The sequence below is a fragment of the Agelaius phoeniceus genome, chromosome 1 (assembly GCF_051311805.1).
Source record: "Agelaius phoeniceus isolate bAgePho1 chromosome 1, bAgePho1.hap1, whole genome shotgun sequence".
Lineage (NCBI taxonomy): Eukaryota > Metazoa > Chordata > Aves > Passeriformes > Icteridae > Agelaius > Agelaius phoeniceus.
In genome coordinates this window covers 9,107,322-9,127,212 of record NC_135265.1, presented here as the reverse complement: position 1 = coordinate 9,127,212, position 19,891 = coordinate 9,107,322, and the positions used below count along the sequence as shown (strand labels likewise).

Here is a 19,891-nt window from a genome sequence, read left to right as displayed (position 1 = left end):
TATCATCAATATATTTCCCATCAAGTAATCCTTTGAATACTCTATTGTCTATTAAAATTATTTCTATTAAAACACCAAGCGTTCAACTTGCTATTACATATTGTTTTTCAGCCAGATGTCAACTTTCAGCCTTTTTTTCCTTTAACTCTCTAAACATTTTACTAGTCACTCATTCTGCTCCCCACTCCACTAATTTGATTTTTTTTTTTGCAAGAGCATGATTCCTGGCTCACATACCATTATGCATGCACATCACAATCCCTGGTATGTGTCTTAAAAAAGGGAAGAGAAAAGGAAATAAAAAGCATGAGCTATTTTGTACTAGGCCCTGTGCCAAGGAGAGCCTCCTACCTCCAGAAAAAACAGTGAAAGCAAACTGGATCTATGAATATCTTCAGAGCAGCCAGTTCACCCTGGGAGAGGAAGGTGGCCAAATGCTATGCAGAAATCAAGAAGCCACAGGTAAAAATACTGTGGGGTTTATCACCAAAATAATTTGATTTTTTTGAGCATTTAGAGGCAGGCATTTCAAAGGGCTGATTAAATCCTCAGGAGCTCTGACGTGAATCTGAAGGCACAGCAGAATGGCCATGTAACACCTAAAATAATTTAAACTGGACAGCAATTTTCTGCTTTGGAAATAATTCCTCTAACCTCTTCCTGCCCCTACTGCAGACCCCTCAGCACAAGCCCATGTACACCATAACCATCCCCATCACCCTCTGAAATTAGCAGTTACATTAACAAGGTTTTGAATTATTGGCTGGGATGCGGTTTGGGGCTCTCCAATGGAAGAGAAGTAAGTTTTATATCATTTTATGAACAGACATTAATCAATGCTAAATCACAATGAGAGTCTTATGGAATCACATATTACAATCTCCTGAATCACAGGAGGAGCTCACTGTGATTGATGTGACTACAGTGGCATTTGGTGCCATCAATGGTGAGAGCAGCTCCCATTTAGGTTTTCCCACATTAGGTGCTTTTTTGAGCCCACTGTGGATGGGAGGGACCTTTGGAGCCCTGGCCAGAAACAATAGTATTTGCCACATTATTAATCTACCCTGATGATTCATCTTTTATCCTTCCTGGCATTTGTGTTGTTCCTGTGACATGCACACTGGATGCCCAAAGAGTCTCAGAGCTGAACAGCCTGAAGGTGAAGAGAGGCTTTGTGTGTATCCTGGAGAGGTGGCAGGTGTCCCACTCTCCATCCACATGGAGCTCTTATTTCTCCAAATAATTCCTCTAAAATAATTACAAAAGGCTTTGTCTGGTTAGAGAGAGGGTCCCATGGAGGTAGGGCTGGAGATGGAGATGGGAACCACCTAAATATGGAAGCTCAAGGCAGCCTCCAAGATCTATGGACCCTGTCACATTCCCATTTGGAGAGTGCAGTGACACCAGTGACAGCAAAGCACAGCTCTGCCTGCTGCAGGAGGGACTCTGTGCACAGCTTTTCTTTGCCCAAGCTATCATGGAGAGCTCCAGAGTCACCCCAGACGTGGGTGGGAGGCAACTTCTCCGTGATGGTGTTTAAGCACAGATCAGTGAAGGACCACGCAGGATGTCCCAGTCACTGTGTGCAGGTGCCTGACACACTCAGCCCCACTGTGGCCCTCAGGTGCTGGAGGGTGGGATGGGATGGGATGGGATGGGATGGGATGGGATGGGATGGGATGGGATGGGATGGGATGGGATGGGATGGAGCAGGGAGGAGGCATCAGCTGAGGGATGTAGCAGTAGGAGCCCCATGGGGACAGGGGAGCAGGAAGCAAAGTGTGTCCTCCAGGTTGTCACAGCCCAGCCATGCTCACCTGCCCATGCAGTGTTCCTGGCAGACACTCCCTGCACCCATTCCCTGCTCCTGGGGGGCTGCTCCCTTGGCCTTGGGTATATTCAGGTGCCCCTATGGGCTCATGGGGTCCCCTCAAGTGTCACAGCATGGGGACAGAGCCAGCCCAGCTCATGGAGAAGGTGAGACTGCAGAGAGCCTGTGGCTGCACCAGGGGTACGATGACTGGGAAGGAATTAAACAAGATCACCCATGTTGCCCAACCTGTGTTTTAGGGCAGCTCTTAGGGGTTTTTTCCTACACAGGAGAGGGGAGCAGAGAAGGTGAAAGAGCACCAGCCCCCCTCCAGCTGCTTCTGCCACGGGAGGGACACAGATCCCCAGATCCCCCTCCATCCCCAGCCCACTCCTTGGGCAGTGCTTTGGGGAGGGCCCTGCAGGTCACCCCAGCCAGGAGAGGGCTGGTTATTTAATACCCCATTACACACATTCGATACATATTTCATTCCCTCTGTAGCCCCCAGCCCAGGCTCCTGCACGGGACAGCAGCAGGGGAAGGAGGTGTCCCTGCACATCCCCTCAGCTGCCAGAGGAGGGGGGACGGGGGCAGCCCCAAACGCGTTCTGCAGCCCCCGGAACTGCGCTGCAAAACAAAGCAAAACAAAGCAAAACAAAGCAAAACAGAGCAAACCCTCAGCTTTCCCCCCGAACAGCCCGGTTTGCCCGGCGGAAGGAGCAGCGCAAGCGATTTTCAGAGCGCCGCGCTGCGCGCAGCCCCCGCGGCCACGAGCGGAGCGCGGAAGGGGCCGCGGGGCGGCCGCTCCCCGGCGCGGAAAATACGCGCGGTGTTTCCCAGGGATGCACTTAGCCAGATGTTTAAGACGTATGAGAGAAGAGTAGTTAAAACCCACATTATATAGTTCTGCCTAGTCTAAAATTGCACGCGCTGACCCATATATTTTAAACTGTAAACGGACTCCAGTCACTTAAAATATTGCAACGTCGATAGGACTAATTAATTGGAAATAAGAAACGAAAGAATACAATTAAACGAGGAGAGAATCATTTTCTAATTTAATAGCGGGACATTTATAAAGATCACAAGCTAAAAGGCATCGAATGATCCTATCGACGGAGTGTTAAATCAGCGCAGCTGGAGGCGGGGAGCGGCCCCGGCCCCGCGCCCATCGCCGCCCCCGCGCAGAGCCGCGCCCCGGCCCGCGGAAGCCCCGCGCGGTGCCCTCAAATGCGGTGATGTTTTATTAGCCCCCATTTCCTAACAATAATTTATTGCGATAAAACAGACACCCGAGGTCCTCTTAAATTGTCTTTTTATAATGAATAAATTTAAACTGGCTAATTAATATATAAACTAACCCGATTTGTCAGGTTGATTTGTATTTTAGTTAATTGTGAAAGTAATTACCACACGGGCAAATTAACAGCTTTCTGGAAATGACCAAGGCTGGGTTTTTATTTCCTTCCTGGGTGAAGAAAATTCATTTTTCCCAGCTCTTGATGTGATGAATAAAAGTCATAAATCTGGGTGATTGGTGCAGGCAGAGTCTAAATGGCTTCATATTTCATTTTAGGTTTAATAGAAATATTCATGCTCTGTTTTAATGAAATTAAATTGAAGGGGGGTGGACTGAGAGGCTGTCGGTCGAGCTTAAAGGGGCAGCGCACTCTGGGTGGGCTTTTTGTTGTTTTCCTGTGGATGAACAAAAACTGTCCAGCGTTCGTTATTCCAGACAAACCGCGAATGATGCGGGAATTGCGGCGGCAGCGGGAATAAATTTTAAATTTTTGTTTCACATTATCTGAAGAGCAAATCTAAAGCAACCCAGGCAAAACTTTGGAAAATGGCTTGCAGGGAATAAAAAAAAAGAGAAAACAACCAAAAAACATCTAGGAAAAGTATCCCGGCCTCCTAAGGCATGGCCAGCTTTTTGTCCAGATGTGGGGTCTAAGGTGTAGGCAGGGTTTTGCAGACCGGCCCCTCTCTGCAGCTCGGAGATTTTGGAGTGCATGAAATGCCCTTTCCCCGGGAGGGACGGGCGGACGCGGTCGCTCCCCGAGACCCCAGGAGGGGAAAGGTGCTGGTGGAGACCCAGCCGCCTTCGGGACCTGCCCGGAGCCCTCCCGGCAACCCCAACTTCTTTGCCGGACGAAAGGAACAAGTTTGATAAGGCAGAGGCATTTTCCAAGTGCCTGAGGGTGCTGTCGCAGCCCATTTCCCCCCAGAACGGCCCGGGCAGCCCCCGGCCCAGCAGCGGCCCCGGCGCGGGAGCCGCCGGCAGCCGGGGCCGCTCCGTAATGGATCTGATCTGTGACTTGTTGATTTCCCCTGAGCAAATAAGGCTTTGATGCAGTCCCGGCGAGAGTGGTTAGCTGATGAATTGACAAAAACTAATCAGCTTTATTGGGAAACAGGTTAAGGGCAGCAGAGTGTCAATAATTCTCCGCCTGACCCCCTCATCCATTAGGAGAGGCAGCTGATTAGACCGAGAAGACCCTGTGCTTTTTGCACCGAAATTGCTTTCATAAACTCACCATTATTAGCAGTCAATGCAAGCGGCTAATTTAGAGGAGACATCCCGAGGATGTCACATTTATCAGGGAGGTTTATGTATCATTATCTCATTTACAGAATGTCGCAGTGTAATATGTGTTTTTGGCAATAACGCTGGCCCGCGCCTGCGGTTTGTAGCGGATCTGGGGGCATCGGGGGAGTTAATTCGGAAAAATGAGAGACACCCCCATCGCAGGGCTCCGCTGTTCCCACCGGGATTTACCCCAGAGCCCCACGCCGCCCCCTGCGTGCACCGCCCCGGCTTTTCAAAAGGCGAGATAGGGATCTGTTTGCCCACGGCCGGGCAGCGGGGGCTCTGCTGAAAGGGACCACCCGGAGGTGTCGGGGAGCGCGCTCCTTGCGCTATCTCCGAGATAACCGAGCATTGTTGGCTCCCGGGCAATACACTGGATCAACACAGGTGCGGGAGCCGCGGGGAGTTCAGCAGGCCCGGATGCCCTGCGGCACCTGTGGGGACAAACACACGGAACGGAACGGTGCGGGGGAAGGAAAAAAAAGGCTTTAAAAATTGCGAAAGGAAAGGAAAGGAAAGGAAAGGAAAGGAAAGGAAAGGAAAGGAAAGGAAAGGAAAGGAAAGGAAAGGAAAGGAAAGGAAAGGAAAGGAAAGGAAAGGAAAGGAAAGGAAAGGAAAGGAAAGGAAAGGAAAGGAAAGGAGTTTTTAAAAATTGTACTATTAAAAAAAAAAAAAAAGTCGGAAATCGAAATCCCTCTCCAAACGCTAAATATCCATCAGCCAAAAGATGCCACACCCGGGCCGAAGGAGCGGGGTGTCCAGACGGGGCGGCCGGCCCGAGCCCGCCCCCGGGGCGGTGATGGACCGGGGTCAGGGGACCATGCGACCCCGGTGCTCCTTCCCCACCAGCCGGCCTCGCCTTCTGCCCCATCGCCGCCGAGAGAAGCGCTCACGGCACCGCCCACCCTCCATCGCCAGCCGCGCATCCCTCCGGCCGCCGGAGCCCCCAGGGCGGCCCTGCGCCCATGGCTCCCCGCTGGCACCGGATGGCTTCTCCTGCAGCTCGGTCCCTCGTCCCCAAAACTGCCCCGAGAAGGGGCCGCACGCTGTACCCAGAGCAGCGTCCCTGCGTGCGGGACAATCCGCAGCCTCCACGGGCCCGCGCAGCCCCGGGCATCGGGAACCGGCACCGGCTCTGCCCGGGGCGCCCGCCGGTGACAGCCGCGTCCAGCGGGGACACTGGAGGGGGGTGGCCCTCACCCCTGCCGGGGCCGGGACGCAGGGAAGGAGGCGGGTGCGGGTCCACCACCCTCCTCCTCCTCCTCCTCCGGAATCTGTCACAGGGACAAGGTCCGGCCACTCGCTGCTCTGGGACTGCCGTGCGTGGGGCCAAAGTGACGCTCAGTGGGAAACGTGGGGCCGGTGGGGATGCCAGAGGCCACCGTTTCCTGGGGCCTTCTCAGCCCCTCGGCGCCCGGACAAAACAGAGGCGGCTCATTAAATCCATCCTGCGAGTCCGTGTCCCCCTCTCCATCCCAGGGAGCGGGGGGCCCTGGGGTCTTGTGCGGCCGCGAGGCTCGGCCCCAGCCCCCGCGGCGTGTGCGGGCTGTGCCCGGTGCGTGTTGGGCTTTCCCGGCGGCAGCGGCTCTTTGGGAGCATCCCCGGGGCCCGTGTGCTGTGTGCGTGCGTGTGGCTCTGCTGTGCCACGCGTGTGCATCCTGCCAGGCCTGTGCACAGCTGTGCCCGTGTGCCTGCTGCAATTGTGCCCGCATGCCTGTCCTGCTGGTGTCTGCGTGTCTGTCGTGCGAGTGTGTCCGGAGGCTCTAGTGAGGTCAAGGTGGGGGGAAAAGTGCAGGGGAAAGGGGAACACGAGGGCACTGAGCAAAGGGTTCGTTGTCTGTGTGTGTGCACACCCCTCAGATGTGCTCCGGGCCTCCCTCCCACGGAGCAGTGTCAAGGAGACAGGGCCGAAGTTGTCAGATATTTTGTTGGTTGCGTCGGACTCCGTTTCTCTTCTCCATTTTTTCCCTTTCTCCCTTACTTTTCCCCTTTTCCTCTCCTCTTTTCGTTGCTTTTACTTTTCCCACCTCAGGGGCAGGGGCCGGGAGGGACGGGGCACCCTTGTTGTGGTGGCCCCGGCCCCCCTGGGGCACAGCCCCGCTGCCCCCGGGTGCGGGGAGCCGCGATTTGGGCATTTCCCGCAGCAGAGACCCTTCTCCACGGGGGAGAACTTTTGGAAGGAGAACGCGTTTGTCTTGGCAGCGCTTCGTGCCGTGGCCTGACCTTTCGCTCACACGGCCGGGGCCCCCCCGGGGAAGCGGGACCCTGGTAAGGAGAGACCCCTCGCCCCGCTCTTTCCCTTTTCTGTCCGAGGCTGTTTGCATTAGATAAGCAGGTGTAATAAGGTTGTTGACAGACCCGGGATTTGGTGGCAGGGTGACTCCCTGACCCGCAGGTGTTTATTCTTTCCGACTCGTTAAAAAGCAGCCGGCGGCGCGTTTACGGCAAATATTTACCGGGTGCGGGAACGGTGGAAAACTCTCATTGGACACACGGCGGAGCCAGCGGAGAGCCGCACACTGCCGGGGCTGGGAGGGTTTTCTCCGCGGGGAGCAGCCGGGTTCCCATGGGTGTTCCGGGCTGTCCCCCTCGGCTGTCCCAGGTTAACCCCCTCGGCCGTCCCGGGCTGTTCTCCATGGGTATCCCGGGTTATCGCCCCGGGTGTCCCGGGCTGTTCCCCTCGACTGTCCCGGGCTGTCTCCCATGGGTATCCCGGATTATCCCTCTTGGCTGTCCCGGGCTGTGCCCCTTGGGTATCCTGGGTTATTCCCTCAGCTGTGCCCCTCGGGTATCCCGGGTTATCCCCTCGGCTGTCCAGGGCTGTGTCCCTTGGGTGTCCCGGGCTGTTCCCCTCGGCTGTCCTGGGCTGTTCCCCATGAGTATCCCGGGCTGTGCCCCTCGGGTATCCCGGGTTATCCCCTCGGCTGTCCCGGGCTGTTCCCTGGTGCCGCCGCACCAGGCGGGGGGGCGGGCACTCGGCGGTGACGGGTGTGCGGCGCAGCCAATGGCGAGCGAGGCCGCAGCGGCGCGGGGCCAATGGGAGCCGCCTGCGGCCCTTGAAGGGGCGCGCCGCGGAGCGCGGCCGCACTGCCGCCCGCCGCCGCCGGGAGACGCGGCCGGCCCGGGGCAGCCGCACGCTCCCAGCCGCCTCCCGCCGGCGCTCCCATGGAAAAATCCAAAAATTTCCGCATCGACGCGCTGCTGGCTGTCGACCCCCCCAAGGCGGCGGCGGGGCAGAGCGCGCCGCTGGCCCTGGTCACCTCGCTGGGCGGCAGCGGTAGTAGCAGCAGCGGGAGCGGCAGCCCTCCGTCCTCGTCCTCCTCTTCCTCGTCCTCTTCATCCTCCTCCGAGCACCCCTCCGGCGGCCCCGCCGACTGCCTGCGCACCGACAGCCCCTCTCCGCCTCGCCTCCTGGCCGCGCACTGCGCCCTGGTCCCCAAGCCCGGCTTCCTGCCCGGGGCGGGCTCGGGCTCGCACCCGCACCACCACGCCTCGGCGGCCGGCATGGCCCTGGGACTGCACCCCGCGGCGCCCGGCGGGCCGGGCATGCCGGCGCAGGCGGCCCTCTACGGGCACCCGGTGTACGGGTACTCGGCGCTGGGCGGGCAGCACCCGGCGCTCTCCTACCCCTACTCGCAGGTGCAGGGAGCGCACCCCTCCCACCCCGCCGCCGACCCCATCAAGCTCAGCGCCGGCACCTTCCAGCTGGACCAGTGGCTGCGGGCCTCCACCGCGGGCATGATCCTGCCCAAGATGCCCGACTTCAACTGTGAGTATCTGCATCCCTCCGCACCGCATCCCTCCGGCCCCTCCATCCCCTGTGCCGCTGCACGGCCCTGCCGGCAGCTGCCTCCTTCCGAGGGGGTAGAAGCCCTCTCCTGCCCCCGCCTAAACACGCTGCACATTTAAACTGGAAGAGACGCTTTTATTTTTTGGCAAAATTTATATTAGAAGGAAGAAATAGCGCTCCGCGATGGGAAACGGGGGTGTGCGGTCACATCGCCATTCCCTGCCCTTGAGGACCCCCGGTCAGCCTGGGCAGGTTAAATGGGAAGGTGACAAATTGCTCCCTGCCTTTGCAAATGCCCTTTCCCGCCGTTCCCGGAGGGTAGAAGCCGCCGGGGAGGGGGAGGTGGGAGTTGGGCAGGGGCCAGGGCAGGGGCAGGAGTCCTTGTGGTGTCCCTAAAACCCCAATCTCAGTGCAACCCCCCAAAAGCGAGGTGACAGGTCGCATCACTCACTCACAGTTCTTAATTTTATTTCTCCTTTATCAGAAATGGGCGTATAATAATGATGCCAGGCCTCCTTGGCAAAGGGGTGTTGGGAGGATCTGGGATCGGCCAAAAACTTGGGGTTCTGCGTTCCCTGGAGACAACGAATAGGAAAGAAGTACAGTCGGAAGGGTTTAGGTCTGGGTCCAGGAAGGGCTGGGAGTGCTGGATGGAACCCGGCAGCCCCGGAGTCCCAGCAAAGCGCCGTGCCGAGCTCTAGGCCTCGCGGCGATGGGGAACTTGCATCTGGTTTAAGCAAAGATCATTTTCGGAGGTGTGAGCTCTCGGTGGGAATGGCCGGTTTAACAATACCGGAGGTGTAGTTCTACGAAAATCATGCCAGGAAAAGAATTGCGATTTTTTTTCCCTCCCCTTCTCTTGCTCGGCGCACACATTCGCAGACAAAAAAGTCCATTGTTTTCTCTCGGATTGGGATTGTTTAGACTGGAACATTCAAGAAGAAAAAATAATTAGGAAAGCTGTTAGAGTCCTGCCTCTCAAACAAGGGGCAGAGGGGAATAAATAACCAAGCAAAACGAGTCTTGGAAAATCGCACCGCGGTGAGAAAATCTCCCGGGCGCTGCGGCCGGGAGCGGACACTGTCCTATTCTTTCTGCCGCTTTAGCGAGCTGTCTCCAACCGTGGCCGGGGAGCAGAAGCTGCCCTTTCCCAAATTTCTTTTATTTTTCTAAACCTAATAAGCCAAAGTATCTAAATAATTTGAGAAATGGGCAGTAGTGCTGCCGGGTCTTATGCCTAGGGGTGTCAGGGCCTTCGAAGAGGCTTAGTTCCCTCTTTCTCCTGGCTGAATTTTTTTATTGTTTTGGTATTTTCCCCCCCTCTCTAATAAATCCTTAGTTTTAGTTATTTTTTAATGCAGAAAACACGCCTTTTTTTTTTCTTTTTTTCTTTTTTTTTTTTCTCTCTCTGGCGCTCCCGTTTCCAATACAGTTTTCTAGTCCTCATTGATGATTTACGCTCCGAGGGGCAGCCGGTGCAGGGCGCGGAGCGGGCCCCGGTCTCGGTCCCGGTCCCGGCCTGCAATCCCGCTAATTAAACGGATATGGGCGGGCAGGGAGTGCGGCAGGTTTAACTAAAACATTAAATGGAGCAAATTGCCGCTCCCCGGAGAGCCCCGTGCCCCTTCGCCGCGATCCCTGCCTTCGGTTTATTGTCTCGCGTTTGTTAGGCTCTTGGGAAATCAAGAGACATATTTTCCTTTATTTAAAAGATTTCATTTAATTCCTTTTTTTTTTTGGTCCCTGTGGGCGATTCCCTGACACGGCGGAAGCCGAGAAACCCCGGAGTCAGGGGGGCTGGAGGCGATCCCCGCTGGATGATGGTCCAGCCTTGCTCCAGCCTTTCCTGCTTCCCAGCGCCCTCCCGGGGGATGCTCGGCAGGGCGGCTCCGCGCTCACCTCCGGCTCCCCCTTCTCCTTTCCCAGCCCAGGCGCAGTCCAACCTCCTGGGAAAGTGCCGCCGACCCCGCACGGCCTTCACCAGCCAGCAGCTGCTGGAGCTGGAGCACCAGTTCAAGCTCAACAAGTACCTCTCCCGGCCCAAGCGCTTCGAGGTGGCCACGTCGCTCATGCTGACCGAGACGCAGGTGAGTGTCCCCGGCCCCGGCAGGGCTGGCCGGGCGGGGCAGCCCCGGCGGGCGGTGGATGAGGGGATGTGCTTGTGTCCCGTCTCCCCCAGGTGAAGATCTGGTTCCAGAACCGGCGCATGAAGTGGAAGCGCAGCAAGAAGGCGAAGGAGCAGGCGGCACAGGAGGCCGAGAAGCCGAAGGGGGGAGGCGGCGAGGACAAGGGGGATGAGGACCTGCTGCTGCCCGCCCCCGAGAAGAGCGCCGGCAGGAGGATGCGGGAGCTGCCCGACAGCGAGCCTGAGGATGAGGAAGACGAGGAAGAGGAAGAGGAGGCGGCGGCGGCCGGGAGATGCTGCCCGTACCACTCCTCCGACTGTTCCGAGGCGGACGAGGAGGACACGCAGCCCCGGGGCCGGCACGGAGCCCCGGCGCAGCCCCAGTGAGCCCCCCGCGGGTCCAGCTCCTCCAGCCGTCCCGCCGCTCCCGGTTGGCACCGGTCCCGCTCCCCCCTTGTTCTGATTTCTCCCTGCTTGGAGAGGGATGGAGAAGAGGATCCTCCGCATGCCGGGCGGGGAAGAGGATTTATCGTGAATACAGTGTTATTATTGACTGAAAACCAGACAAAACTTGAGCTCCCACACCCCCCACCCCTGCCCCCTGGAATCGCGTTCCTTTCGCTGAGTATTGGAAATGTTTTGTTCTTACTATATATCGGGAAATCTGTTTATGTCATGAACGTTAAAACTGCTGGAAATCTCAATACTGTCTTTATTTTTGTATATCATATTTATAAAAAAAAATTGCCTCTACTTATGCATGCTAAATTATTCCCCAGGTCCTCCCACCCGTGCGATGGGGGGGAGAAAATAAACGGCGTTTTTTACTGGAGGTGTCCGAGCGCTGTGTGAGGGGAGGATGCTCCTGGGCCAGGGCATCCCGGTGCTTTGGGGGATGCCGAAGCGCTCGGGAGGGAGCCGGGAACCACTTCATAATCCTAATTTAGCCCGGCGCTACAGCTGTAATGTCTGATATTGAGAGGATAGTCCCGAGAGGAGCGCCTCGGTTCCGGAGGGAGCAGCGCTGGGGGTCCCGGGGAGGCGGCGGCGCTCCTGGCCCTGCGATGCTTTTGGGAGCTCGGGGAATGGCGGAGGCATTCCCTCCCAAGGGACTGGGGCCTAGGAAAGGAGGGAGCAGCGCTGCTTTCCTGGGGCCGCTCCACTCCCAAAGGAGCGAGGCGCTCCCGTGCCCTCCCCGCTCCCGAGGACGGGAGCCCCGGCTCCCCGCCCCGCCGGCGCTGGAGCGCGGGGTTTCCGATAACTGCGCCATTTATCTCGCCAATAAATTTGCGGATCAATTAATCCCTGTCACCGAGGCTCTTCCCCAAATCAATTATAGCGAATTTAAATATAATCACTGGCTCGTCCCCACCAGCTCAGGGCCACGTCTGGCAATTCATCCCCGTGAATGAATTACAGGGAGGCTCCGCTCCGCTCCCGCGTAGGGCCGCGCAATGGGGTGGAAGGACGCGGATCCCGCATCCCCCCGCTCGTGGGACACCGCTCCCCTTCCTAGCCCCGGAGGATGAGAATGAGGAGCTCTGAAACACAGAGCTTTCCCACTCCCGTGCATTTTAAAAACAAAACAATAATAATTTAAATAAAGATATTTTCTACAAAATCGCTTTAACCTGTCCTGTAAGGCCACAGCGTGGCCCCTCTTAACGGCTTCTGTAAAAATCGGCCCAGTGAAACACAGGCCGGCGGATGCATGAGATTTTGGGATGAGATTCAGGAAGGAAAAGTGTTATCCCTGACGGAGAGCTTCAGGTGGCTCGGCTGGAGGTGGCATCCAGGCATAACCAGCTCACGGGCCCCGCACACCCTGTGCCCCGGGGCGATACGCCAAAAATCACGGTATATCAAAAATGTGAACAGATCCCACGTGTCAAAAGACTTGATCGGGATAATCTCGATTTGGGCTTGACCGATACCTAACGCCTTGAAACGGTCCCGTCGGAGGCTCTGATTTAAATTTCTAAACGATTTTCTTTTGGTCACAGGCTGTGGAGACTTCAAGGCGATAGAAAAACAAAGGCGTTGGTATCTCTGTGGTTTTTCACGCCGCTGGCTGAGGCTGCGTCTTCGTGGGTGAGCGGCCGGGTAGGGGCGCGCAAAAGCCGCGTAGGGCCGCGGTGGCTCCTCCGCCCTAATCCCGGCGACACATCAGCAGGATTGACCTCTTGCTTGTACCTTAAAACGTCTGAACCGTATCAGTCTGGATGACACCTTATTAACTCAAAAATAAGATTAAATATAATGCATAGTTTTTATAACAACACTAATAATAATAATAATAATAATAATAATAATAATAATAATAATAATAGTGATGATGATGATGATGATGATGTTACCTGAGATCACGCCCCCACCAAACAACAAAGATCCTCCCTCAGTCATTAATTTCCAATTAAACACCCACTAATTAAGCTGGCAGACGTGCCCCACCGGGCCAGAAATATCCTGTATGCTCAAGAGGTGTGTGTCCAAACTCGCCTCAGCCCCACGGAAACCAGCCTTGCGGGTACAGGCAGCTATTCACGGACCCGGTATCAAAGTCCTACCGGTGTATTGTGTCTGTCTCAATAAAATTAATCTCTTTAAAGCCCAGCGTCTCACAAGAATACCTTCAGTGTTCCAGACTAAAAGGGCAAATATGTTTTTCAGATTCTGTTTTTATGGACGGATTAAAGTTTATTTTCCATAATAGGGCACCTAATAAAACTCATAAAGCTCTGTCAGTCTTACAGCTGGTGGCCTCATTTAACACTTTCACTTCGTAAATCATTTTACAGCTTACCAGGTGTTTCCAAAACTGAAAGGAGAGAAGGGGGAGAGAGAGAAAAAGGGGGGAAGAGAAATTAAAGGCACTTAAAATATAGATACGCTCCTTTGGCGCTGGGTGCGTTTGCATTGTCGCTGGGAAGGGCTTCAAAGAAGGTGTCGGTCCCAACGGGGGAGAAAAGCCTTTTAATCAGGATTTCCCACGCTCTTTTGAAGTGCGGAGGCTCGTCCCCACGTGCAGGGCAATCAAAGGCTCGGGGTGATTAGCGGGGCCGGTACCGGGCGCGACACGCTCCGAGCTCCGAGCTCCGAGCAGGGGGCGCCCGGCCCGGGGAGGCTCCGAGCTCCGAGCAGGGGGCGCCCGGCCCGGGGAGGCTCCGAGCTCCGAGCAGGGGGCGCCCGGCCCGGGGAGGCTCCGAGCTCCGAGCTCCGAGCAGGGGACGCCCGGCCCGGGGAGGCTCCGAGCTCCGAGCTCCGAGCAGGGGGCGCCCGGCCCGGGGAGGCTCCGAGCTCCGAGCTCCGAGCAGGGGGCGCCCGGCCCGGGGAGGCTCCGAGCTCCGAGCAGGGGGCGCCCGGCCCGGGGAGGCTCCGAGCTCCGAGCTCCGAGCAGGGGGCGCCCGGCCTGGGGAGGCTCCGCGCCCGCTCCCGGAGCGCCCCGGGCGGGGAAGGCTCTGCCGGGGGGCCCCGCCAGGAGGCTCCGAAGGAGCCCCGATATCAGGCACAAGGCAGCCCAGGCAGCGGCTGGGGCGGAGCGGAGCTCCCGGGCTGAGCCCGTAGCAGGGTCCCCCCGAACAGCTCCGGGGTGTCCCCTCATCCCCCGGCTCCATGCCCGGCACCCGCGCCCTGCCCCAGGAGCCGCCCGCTCCCCGCCCACCTCCCCGACCTTCCCGCACCCAGCCCGGGGTGCCCCGCTGGTGCTGGTGGGGTTGCGCTGCCTCAAGACCCAGCACAGGCAGGGCTTTAATCTAAACTGCTGTTTGTATTTTCATTATTCTGTCGGTTCCCTCCCCAGACGCAGTAGGTAACAAACCTCTTAAATTTTTCATTGCTGTACTTGAGAAGTGGTAAGTATGAACACGGACCTTTGGTAGACATTTTACTTTTATAAGCAACGTGGTTTAGGCATGGATGTCATTAACTGGCAATTTCACAAGCATTAAGTGCTAAAACAAAAGAACCAAAACAGGATCCATATGTTCGAGGTAAACCTGCTAAAAGTCTTTCAAATGGGAAGCCATAAATATATAATCTCCCTCAAGCTCTCCGTGAAACTGCTGCGAATCAAATACTCCGCTAGCAGAAAGACTATTGATTATTTCGGGAGTCCAAACTGTTACGTCCATCCGAAGCTAGGGCATTAATGTTCGATTTCTCAGTGATTTCTCTGGCTCTCCAGCGGTTCTGTCTCCTCCTCTCACACTCCGTCCCTTGGTGCCTGCGGGGCTGGACACGCTGGGAGGGCTGGCACTGGGCGCCTGCTGCTCCCGTGGATCCTTCCAGCCTGGTTCCTGTCCCAGCTCCGATTCCTCCTGCGGGGAGCCACACCAAGGCTTGCCAGGTGACACCAGAGATGCCCCAGGACGGTGACTCTTACCGCAGATGCCCTTCTTCCTATCCCAAATTTCCCCTTGAACGCTGTGGGTGCTGAGATAACCACCCCGTGCTTCAGCTGTGAAAGCAGGACCAGAATTTGTTAAAATTCCCGAGCCATGCATTGTTCCTCTGGTGCAGGGAGCTCCTTGGTCGGCTGTTTGAATCCCAGGAGCAACACACAGGACAAAGAGTGGAAAGGATGAAGCTCCCAAGCTCCTTAGTCTCCCTCGGGTGTTGTGTAGTGACAAAATTACAATCTTTTCTGCTCCCCAAAAATGGTCAGGTCTGGTCTGGCCAGAGTTAAATACCAACTGCACATTCCTCTGAGAATTACTCAGCAACTGTGACACAGATTTTTTTATTTTTCACCAATACTCATGCAACCAGAATGATAGCAACAGTGGATTGAGGTTGTCCCACGTTAAGAAGGGGTGTTTTTGTCTTTTCTGGGACTTTTTGCTTCATTTTTCTTGCCTTGAGGGCTGTGTACTGTCTCTCCCAAACAGTTCTCTACAAGGGCAGTAGATCCAGGAGGTATTTACTGTCTTCTCCCTACTCTGAGGACAGAAGAATTTAACTAAGTCCTAGGTGGAAATGGAAGTGCCTGTATGGAAATGGGATCACCTGCAACTTGTAGGAAATCAGAGTGGTTTTTCTCTCATCACAAGCTACTATAAAATTTGATTTTCCACTTCCTTTTGGAAAAAACCCTGCATTTTGCTGAATTAGTCTAACTGAGACTGGTCTCTAAAATGAGTAAAGAACAATGATGTTTTCCTCTAGTAAAACTCAGCAGAAGCAATGGCTTGCAATGAATTTTGTAGCTGCAAGGCTTAGCTCCATTTTACCACCTGCAGGATATTTGAAAGCAGATCACAATTTCCTCCAATTAATCCACTATTTTAAATTATTACTCATTGGACTTCTGTGAATGTTCTTGGCCAATGGCACCCTTTGGCAGGTGGGACTCCTGTCTGAAGAGGCACTATGGATGCACAATGCAGAAGTTCCTGATTCAGCTCCCTCCTCTCTTCCCGCACAGAGGAGATGGGGACAGAGAATTCCTGTCCCCATCCAGCCCTGCTTGGCTGTGGGTACCATTTCCATAAATAATGATTAAAAAAAGAGCAGCCAGTGTGGATTTTGATATAAGGCTGGGGCAAGGGAGTGATCTCAATTTAGAGCACCTCAAGGGATGGGGCAGATTGTCCATTGCTTGGTATCCCTGGATGGCCTTTCTGGAAAGGACGTGGAAGCCAAGCAGAAGCTGCTGAGCTGCCTCCAGGGCTGATTTCTGCAGTGTAATAGTGGCTGGCAGAGTGCTGGGGCCTGCCTAGACCATCTAATGATTCTTTCTGGACTTCAAAATGATAGATCTATAAAGCATGTATTGCTGTAGCAGCTAGGTGCAATTTTAGAAATGTTAATGAGTAATTACATAAAGGTTGTCCACAGCCATCGATGTTAATCACTGTTCTTTTGCCAGGGGTAATTAGGATGACACTTCAGCAGCATCAGCCAGTGGTTCCTGCTGTCTGTGCTGTCTCTTTCTCCCCTCCCAGCTCCTGCTGCAGCTCTCACCCTCCTTCAGGGATCTCTTCTCTCCCTTCATTCCTGCCTGGCTTTTCTGAAGGGCCTAGTTCACCACAGCCTGAGGATTTTAAAGATGTTTAATAGCATTTCACATGGTGTTGTGAGGGTGAGCTGGGGGTGCTGGGAGAAGCAGATCTGGGTGATGTGAGGCAGTGATCTGCTGCCCCTACACTCCTGCTCAGAGCATCAGGGCACTCACTCAATAAATGACTTGCTCAGACAATGTGTGCAAGCTACTTCACCTTTCTTGAGCCTCCACCTCAGGAAATGGCTGGTCTTCACACCTGGTTGTGCTTATTTGTGTGTCTTGGAAACCTCAATAAATGGCAGTGGAGGAGATGGAATAACAGCTATCTAAGTGTGTGGTTTGCTGTAATAAACCCTGTGAATTTTATCCACATTTTCACTCTTCAGGCTGTGCTCAGATTCCACTCAGTGGAACACAGGTTCCAGGTGATGGAAAGCCCACGGTGGGGGTTTGAGCAGAGGTGTGATGGTGGAGGTTTGAGCAGAGGTGTGGTGGTGGAGGTTTGAGCAGAGGTGTGATGGTGGAGGTTTGAGCAGAGCTGTGATGGTGGAGGTTTGAGCAGAGGTGTGATGGTGGAGGTTTGAGCAGAGGTGTGGTGGTGGAGGTTTGAGCAGAGGTGTGATAGTGGAGGTTTGAGCAGAGCTGTGATGGTGGAGGTTTGAGCAAAGGTGTGATGGTGGAGGTTTGAGCAGAGGTGTGGTGGTGGAGGTTTGAGCAGAGCTGTGATGGTGGAGGTTTGAGCAGAGCTGTGATGGTGGAGGTTTGAGCAGAGCTGTGATGGTGGAGGTTTGAGCAGAGGTGTGATGGTGGAGGTTTGAGCAGAGCTGTGATGCCCTGTCTGTGCCTCTGAAATGTGCCACTCCTGCAGCAACCCAAAACCTCATGGGTTACTCTGGCTTTGGGGTGGGAGGAAGAAATCTCTTTCATCAGCTATGGATGGCAAGGTACCTGAACCCCCCACTCCTTTATTCCTCCAGATCTTCATATGTAGGATTGATAATTACATCTACAGGTTAGATTGGAGGGTAGGTTTTGATAGCAGATGAAAAAGGGATAATGTTGAAAAGTCATAAATGTGTTCTTCTGCAAAACCTGTAACTCCTGTGCCTCTGACAGCTCCACATCAGCCCTGGGCAGCCCTGGCTCCTCCCTGGGAGAGGCCACTTCAGGGAAAGTGTCACTCAGCTTCCATGATGGTCCCAAACACCTGGCCAGGAGTAAAGGTTTGCTTCTCCAGCTCTTAGCAGCCTGAAGGCTCCTTAAACTCACAACCCCAGTGTGAGGCTTGCCAAGAACCAGCCAGCCCAGAAGCATGGATGGGTCTAGGCTCTCTCACAGAGGTTTCAGACCAGAGATAAGAGATTTGAACTGATTGAAAACTCACAGAAGCTTCTGAGTTGGTCTATTGCCTTCTGCTCAAGCTCTGAAGTGCTGGTGAAAGCTCCCAGGAGCCTCCCTCCACAGCTTTTATCATCTCAGGAACCATCCAGCATTCTCAGGTGCTGTCCCTGCCTTTCTGCACTGCTTCCTCATCCCTGACACACAGTACCTGCATAATCCCTGGCATAATAAATATCCCCAAGGGACCTACACAGTTTCAAACCATTTAGGTAGGGAAATTTGGAAAGTAAATACCACTAGCCAATATTTTAAGGGTGATTTGAACTACAGAGTAAGGGGAAAAAAATCCATTAAGAATCTAAGGCTTTGGCTGAGGAGGAAAGATAATTTTTTGAAGATGCAAGCCTAGAAAATGCAATCAAGGTGACTTATTTTTCCTCAAGGTGACACCAAGCATATCTTGGGTTGTTGTCTCTATATTAGAAAAATGTATTGTTCAGTCCTCTGACTGTAACCAATGGCTGCTCTCCAGTGAACTTCAGTGCCTCCAACAATATTCCCTGCTATTCCACACCAGAGCCATGAGGGCTTGTGCACCCAGGAGAGATTTGAGGGTACTCTTATCATCAGAACCGTAAAAGGTCCATAATGGAGTTTTTAATGAAAAATGTGTAATGCTTGGAAATCTTTCACTTATGAAAATGAAACAACCATTTCCCTGTAACTGATAAAAGACTATTAAGGAACAATTCAAAAATGGTCTCTGCTTTAATTTTGCTCTGTACCTCTCATTCTAGTTCCATTACTCAGTCATTTTTAATTCACTTTGAAATGAATTCCACTCAATTCACACAAGGTGAGCTGGTTTTGGTGCGTTAACAGTTTTGTCCTAGGACACAAGTTTTAAGGATTTTTTGGTGCCAGCTGGCTCTTCCTAAGCTTATCCTTGATAGATGCTCATTCATTTCCTTAAAGTGTTATTAGGGAAACCACGTGGTATCCAGTTTGGAATTGTGCATGCATCTAAATTAGGGGAAGGCTACTGTAATTAGCTTTAAAGCAAGGCTGCAGGTCACATCAGAATTTGAGGATGGATAGCACAGCTGTTTCATACAGGCAGCTTTGTTGTCCACGCCTGCAAGCCTCATGCTAAACTGTGCTTTACTGGAGGGTGAAGGAAAGTTCCTCCAGGAGATGAAATCACAAAAAGTGTCATATAGTAAAAGAGTCACAATCCCTGAAATCAATCCAACCCAAAACGTCTTGGGTAAAACGTTCACTCAGCCTTTTAAAAGTGACCCTTCAGGATCAAATTGTCTCCTGAAAACAAAATTGCTTTATCAACTGCAGGAGAAAAAAAAATCAGAAATTGTGCTCACACACACGGGATGTAGCTGGGCACTAAGCTGCAATTACGAGCAGTGCAACAAAAATTGGAGCATTAGAGTTGCCACTCGCACCTTTATTAAGCTGAAATCACTGTCGTGCACCGGCTGCTGCCGCCGGGCTGTGGCTTTTCATGTGCAAAGTTCAGCCGCAGAACAATGGGAATTGAGCGATCCCAGATGTGCTCTGAGCACGGTATTGGGTTGCACACCTTCGGCAGCAGCAGGCAGGGCAGCCCCGCTGCGTCTGCACCTTGGGAGCACGACTGACATCAGCCCCTCATCCCCGGCGTGCAGGACAATGGAAAAATGTCAAGTGAAAAAAAGCCCTGCAGATACTTGGCTCGTTCAGGTGTGGTGTTAAAACCCTGCCAAAAGGACTTGTGTGTGATTTATCAGCGTAACACTCCGGCCAAAGCTAAAAACCAGACTTCACTGCCCTGTTAATTTTGATACAGAAAACAGAGAAAGTTTCAAACATTGCTGTCCAGCTTGAAAGAAAACAAAAATCGAAGCTGCCAGAATAGCTGTGAGTGGATCGTGCTGTTTAAAGGGGGAATTGAAATTTTCTGCTACACAGCTAAAAAAATCAAACATCCGGCTTTTTGTTAAATGCATCTAAAGCAAATCACACTGGGTTTTCCACTGGTCTGCTGGGAGTAAGGATTAGTGTTGCAATTGTAGCTGCTTGGCTTTCCAGCATATTGTATTTTTACCAATCCAAAACCCTTTTCTTCTCATTAAGCAGCAACTCTCCCCAACCTACTGTATGGAAGAATTTGGGACATTTTAAGTGGCATCTCCATTATTGGAACGATCAGGGACCATTTCTCACAGGGGTTTGAC

The 19,891-nt window shown here is 53.8% G+C and overlaps 1 protein-coding gene across 1 annotated transcript; it reads left to right on the top strand.

The window, feature by feature from the left end:
* Positions 1-7,407: 7,407 nt before the first annotated feature.
* On the top strand, positions 7,408-10,705 carry MNX1 (motor neuron and pancreas homeobox 1). The gene is given in 4 exon segments (XM_054647493.2): positions 7,408-7,560; positions 7,563-8,172; positions 10,120-10,280; positions 10,373-10,705. Coding segments are annotated over 4 exon segments (1,257 nt in total).
* Positions 10,706-19,891: the final 9,186 nt, after the last annotated feature.